At 34.9% G+C, this 20590-nt stretch overlaps 2 protein-coding genes across 2 annotated transcripts in view; both read right to left on the minus strand.

The window, feature by feature from the left end:
* Veli (L27 and PDZ_signaling domain-containing protein veli) overlaps positions 1 to 20590 on the minus strand; it is a 198207-nt gene that overhangs the window by 130864 nt on the left and 46753 nt on the right. The window lies entirely within an intron of this gene.
* LOC143353825 (general transcription factor II-I repeat domain-containing protein 2-like) lies at positions 19157 to 19994 on the minus strand. The gene is made up of 2 exons (XM_076787433.1): positions 19257 to 19994; positions 19157 to 19171 (listed from the first exon to the last, which is right to left on the minus strand). Exons 1-2 carry the CDS (start codon positions 19992 to 19994, stop codon positions 19157 to 19159), a joined length of 753 nt encoding a protein of 250 aa, XP_076643548.1.

Genomic DNA, 20590 nt, shown 5'->3' on the forward strand with positions numbered 1-20590 from the left:
GCGAGCTAGGTTGGTGAATGACCAACAGAATTTAGAAGCACGTGTCGCGGCACACAACCACGTGTTAATATTTGAGCTGAACTTTTGTAGATATACCGATGAGTAGAACGATTTAATTTAAATGAATTCGTTCAATTTAAATGTGCAGATTGAAACTTCTTCCCGGTACTTGTTCAAGCGTGCTCGTGCAAGTTCGTGAACGGTCGTGTTGTTCGCGCGTTCAGCCGTCCGTGCTGAGAATGGGCATTTCTCGTTTGCACATGCGAGTAGAGTATAGGAGAACGAATCAGTTACAGATAATACGTTCTTCAGTCAATATCCACGATACGTGTTTAAGGGAAGCAATTTCAAAAAATGTATTTGACTTTTTACCATGTTAGGTTATTTTTGTAGTACTTGACCAAAATCACGTTGCGCAGTTAGCCCAGTATTGTACAGTAACACGAGCCAACATTTTGCATTTGCCTCTATCAAACTTCACTTAGAATTATTTGAAGGCCAGGAAAATCAAAATTTATATATATGTAAATATAATACTGTAATGATGTCTATAATGGCATTTTTTACCGCAATTTGGAGTCAAATAACGTGTTCAACGAAATGTTAATGGCACCGTAAGAGACAGTGTTTGAAAGTTTAAAAAAGTTGTTTCCGCTAACCAATTCAGCGAACTAGTTGCCAAAGTGTAATAGGTGAACATTTTCGCTGACAATACACATTTTATGAGAATTATTATCTAATAATAAAAGATACTACGAAAGAAATAATATTTTATAGTATGATTTACACATGGCTTTCAGATATTTAGCGTCGTGTCTAATTCTCTGTTGATGCTTATTCTTTGATGTCCGATTTGTTTTGCACTTGTATGCCATTGATTGATTTCATCAGATGGTGCAATAAAATAGGGCTATTTTATGGAGGATGGTGTCGTAAATGATGGTCATATGGAATGAGTTTTGGAACGCATCTTCTCTCTTCGTTGTACCACAAATCTTATTCTATTTATCTTCTTCGGTTGCTACATCTCTCGGTTTGTTTCTTGAGGACCTCGTCTTATAGTGGTGGAATCAACCTACCAAGATTCTGGTTGGTATTTGTAAATTTTGAAGAATTTTTAACATAGTTTCTTGTATTCCTTGATTACTATTACAGGCTATTAAGGATTCCGAATATATGACTAGGTTGCGAATGTTATTCGGGTATACAAGTTGCTCATACCATTCGAAACTCCATATGCTCAAATTCAGAAAAAATTGACGTTCGTTTTGGAAGTTGTATCTTGATTGTTTGATAATTCGTGTTGACGGCATATCCTGAACCCGAAAAACTGTCTTCTCAGCGTCAGATATACGAACTGACATAACTTAGTTATAACTAAGCTTTCATTATTTGAACTACTACGGGTATAACATAGTTTCAGTAATACGAACGCAGGCACGTAGAGGGTATATTTCCATAAACAACTCAATGGTCGAGTCAGATCGTTTCATCATTCTCCTTTTTCTGAACATCGTTCACTATCATCGAAACTGATGAAACCAGATTTGTTGGATCTAATCTGGAGGTGGTTTACACATGTTTGTAGGGGTTTCATCATGACTGGCTACTTTAGATTTTTCTATTCCGATGATAGATTTATTTGTGAAAAATTAGTTGTAAATAGTTTGTGATATTTGGCTTCCACGTCGCATCACATACTTTTTCAATGTATAGCCATAATCAGATAACTTTTTCGTTGAATTGTATTTAAAAACCATTCGAAAGTCTTTTGTTGGTTGTTTCTTCCAACAGCTTGCACAAAATGCAATTGTAACTTTCCGATATTTTCTTTTTTATGAGTTTTGTGATTACTTCAAAAGATTCTTGATTTACGAAAGTTTAGCGTCGTTGACAGCAGAGATTAGTTCAAAAGAAGAATTCCTCCGATCGTTGGACAAGAAGTTTGAATATGTTGTCTCAACATGGGGCAGAGTCGCTGATTGTTTAGAATGTACCTCTGATTTCTTCTATGAATGTTCTTTTCATTCGAGTACTTCATACCTTATTGAAAGACAAAGGATGGATAACAGTTCGTCATCCGTAAAAATAATAGATCAGTTACTATTTCGTCTACATCGAGTTCAAACTACTTTCCATAGAGTTTTCGTCGAAGTAAAGTTTGTTATGGACAATGTATTATGAACGGTGACAAACTGAATGGGACACAGGGATTAGTGGCTTAAGCCGTTTGCACCTCCTAATCATTTTCTCTGCGACAGGTGCTATCGTTGCATACAAAAATATTTCATTGCAAACGAAAAACGTTCTCGCAACCAACGTATAAAATCGCAATGCAATTGAAATTTCCCAAAAACCGTGCATGAAGAAGAGAAACGAGTTTCGGATTCCACCTCGACGCATCGAGGTCTTCGGTCATTGCATGTCGGTTATCTGTTGGGAACTCGAAATTGGTATTGAACGATGTAGTTAATATTCTGATTTATAACTACGTTAGTGCGGTAGATTCGTCGCACATTACAGGTCCACGTGATTCTGATTCTGTTTCGATGGTTTTCCTTAAATATCTCTCACACGAAGTGGACTTGTGGATGCGAACGCTACCACCAATAGCGACAACAAACGTGACTCGAGATGGGCTAGGTAATATGATTGATAGGTACACGATCGCTGAACGATACATTCTCACGACTACTTCTTGCTTTCCTAACGCCTTCTTTGTGATATAGCTCGTAATTTTTTGAATCGCATCATGGTTTCGATAGTTGTTTTCTTTTTGACTGCGTTGAGGGCACGATGGCTACCGTTTAGTACATTTTTGAAGTTCCATCGAGGTACCGTGTAGTCTCCTGATGTCATTGGTCCTGGTTGGTTCAGAAAACTTCGCAATCTCTTGCTGCAACATTCACGAATGCTTCCAGCCTGTTTATTAGCTTGTTGATTTCGTCTGAATTTATTTCATAGCCTGTTTCTATTTTATTCACACAATGTGTTGTTTTTCTTCATAGACCATAGACATAGAAATGATCACTACCGTGTAAATTAATCAAAGCTCCTCACTTCACGTGTTCGACTAATTTTGTGCTGCATACAGTTACTACTATTGCTTTCGTTTTAGTGAGTTGATAATCCAAGCTATATAGGAATCTTAAGATGGGATTTGTGAATAGCTTCAGGTCATACATAATTCACTATAACATTGTACTTCCAGAATGCTGCTACAATTTAGAGAAAGACAACAGTAGACGTTACAGTAACTTAGTAATCGTCGGAGAAATACGCATGTCTAAACTCTTCTGATAAAATAGTATGTAAGCTTGTTCTATGTTCACCCATTCACTCGTTACTAGCAGCGATACAAGTATATTGCAACACTTGTTGATTCAATAATTTATATGATGCAATTTTTCGTTAAAATTATATTGCAGAACAATTAGCAACGTAAGTTACCAACGTGAGTAATTAATTAAGTTAAATTAAATCTCCAAACAGTGGTAAAGGGCATCCATGTTCATTAGAATAGCGACAATCTGTAAATGTCACCGATGCAGTTGTAGAACGACGTGAAGGAAGAAGCTGTATAATCTTCTTACAACATTATATAACGCCGCGTTTGAGTACTGTTTGTCTCAAAAATTCTTTTTCGTTCTTCGACTGCACGATGGCACTTAGAATCACAATTCTTCGGCAAAGGCGGTGTTTCGATAGGAATGTATAACTAAACATGTGATCCGTACCATTTCTACTCGGAAATGCATGTCTGGTTGCAATGTACCGTTAGTGACTTTGAATATGATAGCACAATGTAAATCAGCCGCGTCGAACTCGGAAGCTTTATTATCTGCTGTATTCCAGAAAACACGAAGGTTGACATGTTTGATGTTTAAATGACAGTGTACTTTTAGATTCATGAGCACATGAATAATTCGCATGACATAGTGCTATGTCAAAAAGCGGTAATTATATGAAACAGGGAGAACCTAACAAATGTCCCAATTCTGAACAACTCTTTTAGATCCATGTACGGTGGGATATTTGCCACGAAAAAAACATTCCAAATTCAATATAAACATTACACAACGTCAGATTTTAGTTATTTGAAGTAGTTGAGTAAACAATTATGACGCATGAAAAAGTATGAAAAACAATTAAAGGATATCATTATTTAGATTTTGCACTCGTGAAGTAGTGTAGTTTCGTAGAGCATTTCTTTCTTGTACATACTTTGAAACATCATTAACCCTATTCCTGCACAATGGAAGCTTTTCAGGTAGGTATATCGGCATTTTCAAAATAAAGGAGATAATCTAAATATGGGCCATTTCATCGAGAACATTCTTCATGAAAACAGTCAAACATCTCAGCAACGGTAAATTTTAAGACAAAAACACTTTAGTACATTTACATATAATCAGAATACGTCAATCCATCGAAATCGAGCATAAAAAATTCGACATTCTATTTAAATGATGCCTCGAATGTAATTAACAGGGAAAAAATGATAAACATTTAATGACTTCTATGTAATGTTCAATTTTCAGAGACAAAATAAGAAATGCGAAGCAAGAATTTAAATTATATCATGAAAATTCTACAAATAAATCTTAATAAATGTAGATTGGCACAACTTTTACTAACACAATTTGCAAAATAAAACTAAAATTGATATTGCATACCTTCAAGAATATTATAAAAAAGAAAATTACTGGATCACTTCAAAAGATAATCTTTCTACCGTATGGACAGTTAACTAGAATATCACGGTAAGAAACAGTAATAAACTTTATGAAGATTTCTTTTCCGGAATAGTATTAGAAAATTATACTGTTATAAATATTTTATTTCACCCAATTGTACCAAATTACAATTTTACGAATATTTGGAAAAAATTAAATATTCTAAAACCTCTTCAACGAAACCAGTAATATTACTCGGAGATTTCAAAGCCACATCTCAATTTTGGGAAGATTGTATAAAAAATTATAGGGGAAAAATTCTAACTAATTATATTGCTGATATGGGTCAAAAAAAGTCAAAGGTTGCACAGGTATGATCGCTTGCGCTTGGGAGAGCTTGTGTGTCGTTCCGATCTTACTGTCCGGGTTGACTGTAGTGACACAGAATGATGACGCGTTCGAGCAAAAAGAAAACGCCCGCTAAGGGGCGCGCCTCTTCGGTTAGCGACACATCCAGTTCTACGACGATGCTCGAAGATCTAGCTCCACGAGCCTCTTCCTCCGGTGATATATCTTCCTTGACCCATTGCGAGGGTATATATAGGGCCGGGGCTGGTTCCTTCGGGATACCGGCCCTGAGCGGGGCACGAAGACTCCGGGAGCTGTGGGTGGACCAAGCTGGGGCTCGGGAAGCCCAAACCGAAAGCTCCAGGGATGGGGACACCGGGCGGGTCCCTCCGCCGGGGTCTTGTAGCGTAGGCAATGGAGGTGGTTAACCCCTACCCCGGGGTATGATGATACCTGCGAGGTGTCCTGTTGAGTACTCGCGTGATCCAGGCACCTCCTCCATTAGCTTAGGTGGGCGTGGGTTTTTTAGTGGATAGCCTCTCCCCAGGCAGCCGGGGTATGCGAAAAGCATTTTCCTTATATATCCATAAATATTAAGTTCGGAAAAGGATATTAATTTAGATATTAAAAATATTATTAATACATGCAAAATTAGTATGAGAAAAAAGTCATAAGTTGTATCACCAAAATAATTTCTGGTGGAATGACAATGTTAAAGAATTAAGAGATGAAACTAACAAATCAAGAAGAATTACGCAATGAAAATTAAAAAAAGGATTGAATGCAACTTCAGAAATTGAAACCTACAAATTAAATAGAAAGATGTTACATATTAAAATCAACAACGTTAAAAGAGACACTTGGAAACTTTTCGTAGACACCTTACAATATGATACATGGGGAAAACCCTATAAAAATATCCAAAGAAAGTTTAAAATAAAATTAGCCCCTCCAATTCTCAATAAAAGTGAAGCTAGAGACATATTAAGTACTCTTTTTCCAAGATCAACAGATATTACTTACAACGAATCATTTCTTACAAATCGAAATGAAACTTCAAAAAGCTTCAGGATTAGATACAATCCCACCAGAAATGATTAAAAATCTTATGTATCATGATCCCGAACGTTTCGTTAACTACTGGAATTTTTCCAAATAAATGGAAAACCAGTAGATCTATTCTTATAAGAAAAAATAACAATAACACCTTTTTACCAAGTGATTTCAGACCATTTTGCATTAGTGATACAATAAGGTTTTAGAAACGATTCTTAACAACAGAATTCTTGAAACATTAGGAACAATTCCTTTTGCAAGAAAAAAATTTGGATTTACTACAAATAAATCGACTTTGGATGCATTAAATATTGTATACAATCATATTGAAGATACTACTTTGAAAAGACGCTTTGGTATTCTGGTTAGCCTAGACGTAAAAAATGCATTTAATAGTATAAGCTGGAATGCAATCTTTTTAAACATGAAAAAACGTAATTTCCCAATTCCTCTTCAAAAAATTTTACAAAACTATCTCAAGGATAGATTTATATGTTTCAAATCTATAGACGGATGTACCAATAATTGCTCCTATCATTTAGAAGTTAATTTATGACGAAATAGTCAAAATGATTACCCCACCGAATATTAAAGTAACACCACATGCCATTTACGACGACATTGCCATTTTAGGATCTGGTCACAATTTAACGAAACTTAAAAAAGATATTTGTAATTTAATAAATAAGAAAATAACAACTAACCTGTATAGACTTGGATTCGAGTTATCCCCCTCCAAAAACCAAATATATTTTTATAAATAAAAAGAAGGACCACCGCAACTTTACATTAAATATCTGTGGTCACCATTTAAAACCTTCTTCCGAAATTAAATATCTAGGTGTCGGCTGCAATAGCCGGGACACTTGAGGCGACGCGACGGCCCCAGGATTTTGGGTGTCACTAATTGCAATTTTAATCAAACATTGTTCTCGCGTTATGTAGCGATCCAATTGTTCTAAACTTCTCAAAAAAATTCAAATAGTATAGTGCAATATTGACAAAGTTATGCGATTTTTAAGAGCGTACGAATATTAGAGGGAGTCACTGTATATATTCGTATATTTGATTAAATGTTCTTTAAATATGTACATTTCTACAATAACTTTACCTTTATACCTGAATTAAATTATATAGCCATTTTAAGAAATAATAGCCATTAAAAGAAAGATAATAAACAATAACAGTTTTTTTTTTTACTGCTATTGCTACATTTACCTATTGCTATTTATACATATCTATCGTCGAAGGCTTGTGAAACGTGAAACTGATTCTAAACACCCCTAACGAACTATTTAGATCATAGAGTATATGTACATTGTACAACATTGTTTGCAAAGACATTCAGAAAAAGTTTATATCTAGAAGGAGGCAGTCAGTTGCTATTGGCATTCAGTTCAAAGAACATCATTAATAGAGGCTCGTTCATTTTTTTTTTAACTTTTTTGATTCTTTTTTTTTTTTTATTTTTTGAAGACATTTTTTCCATTACTTAAACCTTATATTCTATTTTTTTCGTTTTGTTGCATTTATATCCCTGTGCGTGGTATATACTTATTCTACGTATAATTAAGTTATATTTAGTGCATTCAATTAAGTGTTTTTTAATATATGTTCGGTCTCAAGTAGACGGAACGTGAGATAAAAACACGGTCGGCTGCAATAGCCGAGACACTCGACGCGATGCGACTGTCCCAAAATTATTGGGTGTCATCGGACACAACTTGGAGACCTCCGTGAGCGAGACCATTGACAGGGCAATATACAAACATTTAGTTTTCCAGATCGTTTTTCCCATATCTAAACACAGTTTCACCAAAACGCATCCTTACTCCGACGCGACCAAACTGCACCACCCCTCACCAATTAGGAATCTTTTAGTCACCCCGTACAGTTTTAAAAACAGCCAATAGAAAAAGAGCAGAGCTAACATTATACACGACACGACAACTACTTCTTATGGGGAGCAGTAGAGAAAATCTTAAGGCCAATCTATTTTTCTAAAATGGTATGCTATATTTTTTTCATAAAGTAATAGCAAGTAATACCGAGACAAATTCAAAAAGGTGCTGTATGATATTATTGTGATTTGGATAAAAGTAAATTGTTAGCTTATGTTTACATCCTGCATAGGTCTACGGTCAACAGTCAGCAGCAGCTGCTGAGTGGCGTCGAATGCGTCGGTATTAACACTAGAACTACCACACCAGTCAAAATGACTGGTTCGACAACTTTATTTTAAAATTCCTACTTCATGTTATATTTTTTCTCCGCAATGATGTAATGACTTTTGCAGGGATGGCTAAAGGAATAATATAATAAACTTTAATTTTGTTGTATTCATTTAAAATAAAAGTAATTTTTTATCACGGCTACTTATACCTAGTACCCGTCAATTTGACTGGTGTGAACTTAATGAACCGTATAGTATGAAGGGAAGGACCATAACAACCGACAATTTTTTTACAAGCTTGTCGCTGGCATATAAATTATTAGCCAAAAGAACCACACTGGTTGGCACAATACGCGGAAACAAAAGAGAACTCACAAAAATATGTAAAACGAAGAAGGATGCCATGGCTCGCTTTTCGTCGCTGCTGTATCGATCAAATGAAATTACACTCACAATTTATAAGAGTAAGCCGAAGAAGAAACTTTTTATCCTGAGCACAAAACATAAAACCGTCAAAATTGGAAAAAGCGAAAAGGGCCTACCTGAAACGGTCGAATTTTATAATAAAACAAAATTTGGGGTACATATAGCAGATCAAATGGCAAAAAAATATAGCGTCAAGTCGGGATCAAGAAGATGGCCACGTCAAGTATTTTTTAATATTTTAGATTTAGCTGGCATAAATGCCTGGATTTTATATAAGGAAACCACAGGTGAGCAGATATCCAGAAAAGATTTTATGTTTCAATTAGCAGGTGAACTTGTCGCTGACTATGAAAAATCACGGATAGAACAAAGAGCATCCGAGATCCAAAGTACGTCAAAGAACTCACCTTATTCACGCAAATGGTGTCGGATAGGGTACTGTAATAATAGTAAGACTACCACCATTTGCAATATTTGTAAACAATATGTATGAGGAAAATTGCACGCAGAAGAAACTTTACGTTTGTAAGAACTGTGACGAATGATAACTTTTGTACCTAATAATTTAAGTTATGTTTGTATTTTATTTATTCTATTACGTTTATTATTATTATTATATTATTATATTATACTTCTTATATTTACCAATGGAAATTTATTTCAATATTCTTGTTACCAAAGATTTTGGTACTAAATATTCTTCATTATTGTACTCATTGTTATTATTATAGTTGTTATTATATAGTTTTTATGATCTCAGAACATGCAGTTACTTTTGTAAGATAATAATACATCAATACATATAAGAATATTCTACTATTACGTATTTTTTAAAGACCAGTCATTTTGACTGGTTTTGGTAGAAATAGCTACGTCTCAACTGTCGGTAGTTCTAGTGTTAAATTACTGCGATAAGACTCGATACTGTAAACAAAGTTCCAACTTATTTTCCACGTGCATCTTTCATTAGTTCCTACATGGTCAACAAATTAGTTTGGGACGGGATTAACATTTGTTAACAAATAAACGAACGAAAATGACGAGCATGACAAAAATGAGGTCAAAAAAGTCTCCGTATTGAGACTGTGAGCGTGTAAACTTATTTGTTTCCTTATCGGTTCAGCTGAATGTTTACAAACGACTCTCAAGAAAACACGCCAAGGTCAAGTAAAATTTAGTTACTTGGCTGTTAGTTAAAGAGAAAAGACGTTTCCGCGAAATAATTTCTCCGAAATGGAAATACCACTTGCGATCCAAGATTTAATTATAAAATTAAGACAAGATGGATTATCCATTAGAAAAGTAGGTGAAATAGTGAATAGAACGCATTCTTCAGTATAATATATTCTTGAGAAATACGAAAAAACTAAATCTATTCAAAATCTACAACGTACTGGTCGACCAAAAAAATTAGATACTACCCATAAACTGCAATCCTACGAACAACTCGTTTGTCATTCACCAACGAGTGCGCCAAAATTGACAAGTGTGATAGAAAATTACTAATATAAAAGTAGTGATACAATGGTCGTACAACCAGGAGAAAACCGTTCGTAAGTGAGGTTCATAAAAGAAAACGTTTCAAATATGTAAAGGCACACGATAATAAGACTCAAAGCTTTTGGAATAATATTATATTTAACGATCAATGTAACTTAACCATTTTTACTCCGGATGGAAATATTAAAGTGTGGGGAAAACCAAATGAACAGATGAAGCCGAAAAATATCCTGCCAAAGTTTAAACAGCAGCGGAGGCGGCAGTGTAATAGAGTGGGGATTTATGAATGCAGCAGAGGTGGTAAATTTAGTCTTTACCGACGGCATAACGGATCAGCATAAATACTTGAACATTTTTAAAGAAAATTTGTAAAACGGTGCCAGCAATTACATCTACAAGAGTCGTTTATCTTCCAACAGGATAACGATCCTAAGCACATAACTAAGAAAGTGAATGAATGGGTATTATACAATGTCCCCAAACAGCTGCATACCCCCCCCCCCCCAATAATCTCGCGACATTAATGCAATCGAACATTTGTGGGGAGAAATAAAAAGACATTCGAAGAAATACATAATTAAAAACAAGGAAGACCTAAAATCTAAACTATTGTTAGAATGGGAAAATATTCGGCCAAGTATAACGCAAAAATAACTCCAAACAATCCTAAAGAAGATGCAAGAAATTATAAAAATAAAAGGCGGCACGACTAACCATTAGTGAACAAATTATGAACGATAATGTTTCATGAACAGAGACTTTTTTACCTCGTTTTCGTGGAGTTTTGCCTTTGTTTATTTGTTAACAAATGAATGTAACATAGCTTTTCTTGAACTGTTAGTAAATGTTATGATTGTGAAAATAATAACGCAAGAATTATTTATTTATTACTATTCGCTTTAAAATTATGCAACTTTAAATAAATTCTTCTACAGTGTACGGAGACTGTTTAGACTGACTGCATAATCGTATACACGCGATCTTTGATAAAAATTTATATTCCCGTGAAGGTGTGCGAGAACCCGAAAATATTTCACGTCTCGAAAATGTTGGGATTCCGGAAAGTTTCAGGAACCCGAACAACATTTCGAAACTCTAGCAGTGGCCGGTCCATATAAATTTTCGAATTTTGAATCTAAAGCATACGATCGGTGGGCGGAATATTTCAAAACAACTTAACGCATTAAACAAAGAAAAATAAGGAAATAGTAGAAGCCGCCGATAATTTTCGAAAAATTATAAAAACAATCGTACCGCAATTTAATAGATAATATGTTCTCCTTTACATAGAACAAACAGACTCTACCTTTAAAAGAACATTAACAACCAAAACGACAAAACAGTTCTTGTATATAGAAAAAATGTGTAAAAAACCACTCACTCATACACAGCTCAATACACCATTGACAATGTCGGGAAAGCTATTACTCCACGTGAATACGTGAACCACTCGTAAAACAAAGATTTCAAGAATTGACACCTGATTATACAAATGTAATTATAACACGTTTCATCTGAGGAAAGCTAACAAGATAAATACATGAGACATCTTTTAAATCAGTGCTTCAACCAAATGTGGAGGATAAGAAATTTTTATGGAGAGGTCAACTAAATTTGAAAGAGTATGACAAATTGTTATTAACCACGGGATTTCTATGTACAGTCCCGGACAAAGTGATAGCACACGCGTGCTATCTTTAATTTCGCGAAAATTACTTAGTATTTCTGAATGTAGCACATAATATCATAATTGTTACGATCAGGAGAGACGAAACATGTTAGTAAATAAGGTTGACCTCGCTAGCTTTCTGAGCAAGCAGAAGAAACATTCAAATGCTTAAGGCGAAATGATAGCACACTTGTCCTTTGTGCTGGTATCTTTCGATACTTTGCGAGTTGCCAAGCTGTTGACAGCAAGCGTCAAGTTTTTAAGTTAAAAGTCGACATGGGCCGCAGAATAAAATTCAGTCAAATTGAAATTGCAAGGATTATTGAATTAAAAAGTCAAAATATTACTGTTTCCGAAATTTCAAAGATTGTTAAAAGAAGTCGCAAGGTAGTATATAATTTATTAAGAGATACTGCAAATTATGGAAGGAAATAAGTTGTGGGACACCGCCAACATTATCAGAACGGGACAAAAGGGCCATTATTCGTATTGCTTCGAACTCAACATTAACATCACGTAAAATTGCTCAAAAAGCAGGCATCGCTGCAAATGTCCGAAGTGTTCTTCAGACGTGTAAGTGTATTCAAAGATTGAAAATGAAGCAAAAATCTCCGTTAACAAAACATCATAAGGAGCAGCAATTAACATTTGCAAAAGAACATATTCACTGGAATAAGAAATGGAGACGTATTTTATTTACGGACGAAGAGAAGTTCAATATGGACGGCCCAGAAACAACGAAGACAAATTGGTGGGAGTAGTGTGATGATCCGGGCCGGAATTGGATACAAAGGTAAAACAGATGTACAGTTTCTTGAAGGAAAGATGAATAGTCAGAAATATATAAATCTAATCTCGCAGCAAATTAACGAACATGCACAACGCATTACCAAAGGTAAACTTATTTTTCAAAATGACAATCCTGCTATTCGCCGAGCTAGTCGTAGAACAATTTTTTCAAAGAGAGAATGTATCAGTTATGCCCATGCCCATGGCTCGCACGCTCTCCGGATCTGAATATTATTGAAAATTGTTGGGGAGAACTCGCACGAGCTATATATAAGAATGGAAAACAGTACGATAATATTCAACAATTAAAAGAAGCTATTAAGGTAAAATGGGATAATTTGTCGCCAAGATACAATTAAAAAGCTATATAAATCCTTACCAAATCGGACACTCGAAGTAGTAGAAAATAAAGGCGGATACAGCCACTATTAATTTGTTGTTAATTATTATGTAACTTTCTTTATTGTGGAAATATATGTATACATTTTGAAAGTGTGCTGTCGTTTCGCCCTCAGCGTTTGTATATTTCTTCTGCGTGCTCAGAAAGCTAGCGAGGTCAACCTTATTCACAAAGAGGTTTCGTATCTATGCGTCATAACAACTATGATGTTATTTGTTACATAAAAAAATTCTAAGTGATCTTCGAGAAATTAAAGATAGCACGCATGTGGTATCACTTTGTCTGGAACTGTACGTACACTCTCAAAGTTATCCCCCCGCAGTACACGAAACTGGTTCAAACATGTCCACTGTACTTCTATCGACAAATTAAAATTAAAAAAAAAAAGGATTCAAACTTGCAGTTATTTGCTGGAAAGAGGAAGAGAAATCGCACGCAGGGAAGATACTATAAAATTACATTCTCTCATACACTTTCAACTATGTGCACCAATTTTTAATCCCATGCTGCAATGCGCGTGGTTCGCTGCAGGATTATCTACAGAAAGAAAAGTTTTCGAAAATGTACATCAAAAGTTTGCTTTGCAACTGAAGTACGAGGAAGCAAATGTTCATGCAATGAAACCGCATTAATTCGATATGCTAAATATTTGTGGCACATTATGATTTCCTTGCTTTTACTATAAGTAGCACTTTTGAACATAACAAAAACTGTAAGTATTGTATTTGATTTGCATATTTATTCCACGTAACGTATATTTTCTATATTATACTTCCTTCGCTTCCAAGTATGATTGATATTATACAAACTCCAGGAAGCGTGATTGCAAACCACATAAACCGTTTCGAATACTATTTATTATTTCTTATGTATTATTTTTAAATTAATATTGATTAGTAATTATTCTCTTTTGTTTACGTAGTGATAAATGTAGAATTTCTAATGTAAAATAATAAGTATAACTTTCAACTAGTCATTTATATAGAATTTCTTGTGTAAAATAATAAGTATCATTTTCAATTAGTCATTTAGTCGGTAAAAATGTTATCTAAGATTTATTCAGCATCCAAAATGCATTTTTACGTGTGAAATATTAAACAAAAAAAAAATTTACCACGGAGGGATTCAAACACGTGCCTACGGCATACAAACAAGTTCAACTCGCTGTGAGTACGCCAAACCGCTGCTTGATAACGTTGTGAACTGAATTGTAATTTTACGGTTACGTTGAAACTTTAATTACTTATATCTCCAAAACTATTGAATTTCTGCCACTGTAATTGGGTAATTTCGTAATCAGGAGAACTAAATTTACAGCTCTCTATAGCTCGAAAAATCTCAACTAAATCGTTGACGACTAGAAAAAATTTTTCGTCCCGACATTTTCAGGTTCTCGCACACCTGGACTTTCCACATAAGCGTTCGATCAGCACTAATAATCATACAGAGTATGCATGCAAAATATTATTAATTTTCACTCGGCATAAATTCTAAGATATCCCTTAAAATAGGATAGATATCTCATAATTTGACTTTAAATACTTTAATAATGAAATAAATGGAACTTCCAAAATAGTAATAGTCGAAAATCCAATGCACGAAATGGTGAAATCTTATGCGCGGTAAAAGTAAAAAGTTTCGTCGAACGTGGTCGCGTGGTAGGCACACGCAGTGCCAAAAATATTATAATGCTTTTATAATATAAGATTGTACGTAGACGTTCGTATAGTACGCGTACATAAATGAGAGGTGCAAAATAATGCAATGAATTCGCTAATATGGCCAACAGACAACGGACTACAATGAATTTCAGTAACAAAATCAATCTGAATAATTCGCATTTCATTACGTATTCAGCAAAAGCGGACGATTTGGTATTCAATAAAATGCAATCAACCCAGTTTTTGTCGGGAAAAATTCGTAAAACTCTGCAACACTGAAGAAATCAATCTCTCGGAAAACTAGTAAAGATAAAAAAAATCGGAATTGTACGACTTACCATAATTAAGACGCTTTCGACCACATCTACGGGGAACCCGACAGGATACTCTGGACACTTCACTCCGACACTCCGACAGTCCGACTCAGGCACGAAAAACCACGCGACATTACACTCCAACACGTTACTACAGCAGCGAACGGCAGAATGAACCGCCACTTTCGTTTGTCCGGTAACCAGGCAGTCGGGCGGTTGGGCCTCGCCCCTCCCTTAGCTCTAATTTCTTTCCCGTCGACAAATCGTAGACCAGGTACTGGAAAGCCCCCACCACGACGGTTAACTGGAGAATTCCGTCCCTGTTTCCGTGCCGCTACTGCCGCCCAGCCAGAGTTGAAATATCATGAAAAATGACTTTGTTTGCACTACGGCAGACATATAATCCACGATAAAGAGGAGTTTTCTGAGTGTAACGTGTCATTGGATCAACGATTTTTTGGAGACGCAATCAGTTACTTTGGCTTGCCAGAGGTTTCGTGATCGAAATAAACCAAAATTTCAATTATGTCACTAAAAAGATTACAGCGACAGTAACATACAACGGCAGCAATTGTTTGAAGGACTTCAAACAATGGTGATCAAGATATTTTGAAATTTTTAAATTTATTGACTATTGCTGCCCGTGAATATGACCGCATTGGTGATTAATGTCACATGGAGAATGTTTTTTTAGGTCTTTCCTACTAAATAGTGTTACTTTTTTCTGTACCAATTTTGTCCTATGAGTCGTATTAAATGATTGCCATAAATATTGTAAGTTAGATAGAGAAGGTGCCTATTTACTTTCTTTCTACAATTTATATTTGTTTTCTGAAACGAAAGTAATAAACAAGTTTATTTTTGATTACATAATATGAATTCATGAACAATACCATGTTCATCACTGATACTAATCTTTTTCATTTTCAAACGTTTACATAGTTTCTTTTCACCACTCAATTACCTCCCAATCTCGTTTTTTCCTCCTCTTATACTTCTTATACATAATTCATAATTACACTGTAATTTGTAATTGCATTAAAATTGTAAAAACGAATTACAATGTAATTTAATCGCATGAGAGACCAGAATTGCAAATTACATTGTAATTCAGTTGATTGAAACGACCGATTTTCAAAATTCGAAATAATTGAATATAATGCAAGTAAATTATTTTGCAATTATAATTCTTGAAGTATTTCAATTGTAATTCAACACAACTCTGCACAGAACTAACTCTATGGCTGTACATATTGGTGGGAAGAAATTTGACTATAATAGGGATCTTGCGGTCGGAAGGGAACAAGTTAGACGGGGCACACCAGATCAGGGCGAAATGAATTTCAAATAACAATTTGTAAATAAATTCTTGAAATAATGCTCTTCAGTATGTGAGAAATATCGTATTTCTATCGATGGTACGTACCTTATTTGGTTAATTAAAGAAATTTGAAGCTATGCAAATAATTGAAAAAATAATAAATTGAAGAACTGATTATTTGAAAATGAAAATTAATTTTTTTATTGAAAATTTATCTTGACAGTAACATCCAAAATGATTGCCAACGAAATCAAAACACACAAATGACTCAAAAAGAAAGAAATAGTTGAAAATAAAATTGAAAATCAAAAATATTAATTAGATTGTGTTATCGCGACAGAAACTCGTTTAAGCTTTTAATAGGACTCGTTCCTCGTACATTTGGTCTGTTCGTGATCGAATGTTGGAGGCAACAGTTAAAGTCGCAAATGAAAACAATCTCTCAACTTATGACGGTAAGGGAGTATTGTATTTTACAAGTACTATTTTCAATAACGTATGGCTCCGAAGCATATATAAAACTTCATCGGCAATCACGTTTTTGGTGGTATCACTTACACCAGATAATTGTAAACAGTTACAACAATAATCGCAATTACATTTTGTTTTAACTAGTAATTGACAATATTCTTCTTCAGTTCTTCAGTTAGTTTCCGATAACGAAAATAAGTACCACCATTCACGAATGATAGCGAATTCAATTCTAAACCGTTTCCTATGTACGTTTCATTAAGTAATAGCATCATTCAAAATCAACGAAAAAAAAAAAAAAACATAGGACTAAATCGGTACTAAGAAGCGTAGTTATTTCTTCTGTAGAAAAGTCATAAGCATAGTAACTGCGACGTAGTCACGCATTATAAATCATTAAGTACAAACATTTGATGCTACAACTTAGGAAACTAGTTATTTCTATCAAAATCAAATAACAAATAAACATTCTAGCAAATAACAAATAATATATTTCATAAATAAATAAAAATAAAATAATTTAATTGTCGCATGAAATACTTATTGATAAAATGTTGTTATTTTACAAATAGATTATTTCTTAAATAACTTTAAGAAGTAATTTAAGAATAATGTTATTTGAAAATGTTTTGACAAACCCAGATCTGGGGCACACGCGGGCAAGCCTGGGCAAATTTTATTTCAAAATTTAAAAGTGATGAGCAACTCGCGGACTGCGGTGGGCCAAAAGTGGAAACTTAATACTTTGCGCGGGTCGCAAGGAACGCAACATTAAATATTTTGTTGCGTCGCCAGTTCCAATTTCGGTCTGTGTTTACGTTACGGTCTCATAACACTAAACCTACCAAGCACAAAACATATAAAAGTGAAACGTCCTACAGAAAGGAGAAGATTGAATTTATTTAAACTTTGTACGATTTTCATTATAATATGTGTATAAAGTATATATGTATAAAGAAGTCAATTCAGTGATTTCCTATGAAAAAGTTTTTATAATTTCAACAATTGTGAAATAGAAATCGGTCATTTTGACTGTGGTAGGCTTAGTGTTAATGCCTCTTTAATGAATTTATTATTTTAAGACCCTGGTATGGCTGAAAAGTATTGTTATGCGAAATATACTGCACTCAATGGCATTTGATGATACCAGCTCGCGTACTCTTAATTGATTGTGCGAGCACGCGTTACATCGTGAACATTACAATTTTCACGTCGCGACGTCTCGCTTTGATGACGCCACAACATACTTAAACATACTAACCAAATCATTTTAGTTACATAAATCTTACATAGATTTACAATAAAGCCTTTGTTTTATTTGATCTATTATTTTTTATTATTACAATAATACATAGGTACAAATTATTATATTTACTACATAAATTTTATAACTCAATGGGATACTTGACTTCTTTTCTCATTAACAAGCTTGTCAATATTTGGTGCGATACTTGAAACTGCTACTCTATTACAATTATTCAGTCGTTCGTCATCCAATCGATTACGACGATCACTTTTTATAATTATAATTTTCGAGAATAGCTGCTGACACGTGTAAGTACCGCCAAGTAAGCTCATCATTTGCCTGGCGCGGGTAGCTAGCAATGGAAATTTAGTAGCTGGAAAGTACAGCTAATAAAAATCGCTAAGAGTGACATTTTGAAATTTATTTCTTATTTCTGTGTCCTTTTGTAAATCAATTATTTTCATTTGAAATTCTTGAGGTATCCTTTCAACATCTATATTAAAGGGCGATGAAAAAATATCAAACTTTGTTTGATTTTCGCGAAAGTTTGTAAACCGCGAACTCAACTCTTTCTGTAAAATTTGGGTCTCCATCGCATATTTCTTCGTTTCTGATGGATTTTCTTTTCTCAGAATTGCAAAATTGACCGTCTTATTTGATTCTAATTGTTGATTCCAAATTTTTAGTTTTTGCTCAAAGGCTTTTATTTTATCAAACATTTCAGTGACAAGTTTGTTTTTCCCTTGAAGTTTTATGTTTAATTCATTCAAGTGTTGCGTAATATCAACACAAAATACAAAATCACACATCCTGCCTTTGTCATCAAATTGTGAAAACGGGTTGTCTTTCATCTCTAAGAACAGTTTAATTTCGTTTTTTAATCATATACACGCTAAGCATTGTACCACGACTTAACCACCGAACTTCAGTGTTAAACAGAATATCGCCATATTCGCATTCCATATCCTTCAAAAATTCTTTAAACTCACGATGGTTTAGTCCTCAAGATCTAATAAAATTTACAATTTTAATAATAGCTGGAACTACATTAGACATTTTTAGAACTTTAGCACCCAAATTTTCTTGATGTAAAATACAATACGATATCAATATTTCACGGCCTGTTAAATTTTTAATATCCTTCGATAATAATACCGATAAACCAACATTCATACTGGACATGGCTCGAGCTCCATCTGTACTTACTCCAACAATCTTTTCCATTGGGATATTTAATACATTCAGAACAGTTTTTATTTCTCTGTATATATCGTCTCCGGTAGTAGTTCCTACAATAGGAACTAAAGATGCAAATTCTTCCGTTACATTGAAATTGGAATCAGTTCCTCTTAAAAATACAGCAAGTTGTGCGGTATCATTTATGTCACAACTTTTATCCACAGCTAGAGAAATCCATTCTAACTTGGAAATATGTGTCCGCAAACTTTCCTCAATATTCTCTGATACTTCGCCAATTCTCCTTGCGACTGTAAATCGCGTCAAGCTAATTTTGGAAATTGTATCCTTTTGATTGGGGAAGGCGGCATCTGCTATCGCCAATAAATATTCTTTCACAATTTCTCCGTTATAAAAGTGTTTCATCTTTTTTGCCAAAATTTGATTAACAAGGTAACTTGCACGAACTGTCCTATCTGCGGTGGATGCAGTACACTCAAGTGAATTTCGCAGCTTTAAATTTAAACTCGCTTGTAATTGATCCATCATGTCCTTGTGTAATTGTCCTTGCAAATTATTAAACTTTAAAGAATGTTTACTATCATAATGTCTCTTAATGTTATATTTTTTCAATACAGATATTTTTTCACTGCATACCAAACAAACAGCACTTTCATTGATATAAGTAAAAAAGTAATCGTACGTCCAACTATCGATAAACTGCCGATGTTCATTTTCAATTTTACGTTTACCAGAATTCGAGCTCATGGCAAAATACGAAAATACTTTATCGTTATGCGAAGAATGTGTTTTCTGGTGAAGTTCAGCGAAGACTGTCGAATACCAGAAAACATAGCTGAGAAGCAATAACAATGTATCGCAAATCGTGAATGAATGCTTGTGGGGCACCGCGCTGCAGCGCGCGTACCGGATTTCGGCGGGCCGCAGTCAGTATGCTACTGGGCCAAATGCGGCCCGCGGGCGCAGTTGCTGCAACTTAAAATTTAAATGAAAATAAGAAATAATTATATTACGTGCCAGGGCTGCGAGCAACGCCAGAGGCCGGCATGGGGGTTATTACCCCAGGAATATGGTTTCAATTTGTTAGTTAGGTACGCGGACGCACCCAGTGCGAAACCGGGAAGCCGCTGGGATAGTTGATGTCGAGGACGCACCTGATGCGAAACCAGGGAACCTCTGGGAGGTTGGAGTTAAACGCAGACGCACCCGATGCGAAACCGGGGAGCTCCTAGGAGAATAGAACTTCATGAACGCACCCAATGCGAAATCGGGGAGTCACTAGGAGAGACACGCGGGGTACCTGATACGAAAGGAGGTGGATAACACGCAGACGCACCTGATGC

The sequence above is a fragment of the Halictus rubicundus genome, chromosome 4 (genome assembly GCF_050948215.1).
Source record: "Halictus rubicundus isolate RS-2024b chromosome 4, iyHalRubi1_principal, whole genome shotgun sequence".
Taxonomy (NCBI): domain Eukaryota; kingdom Metazoa; phylum Arthropoda; class Insecta; order Hymenoptera; family Halictidae; genus Halictus; species Halictus rubicundus.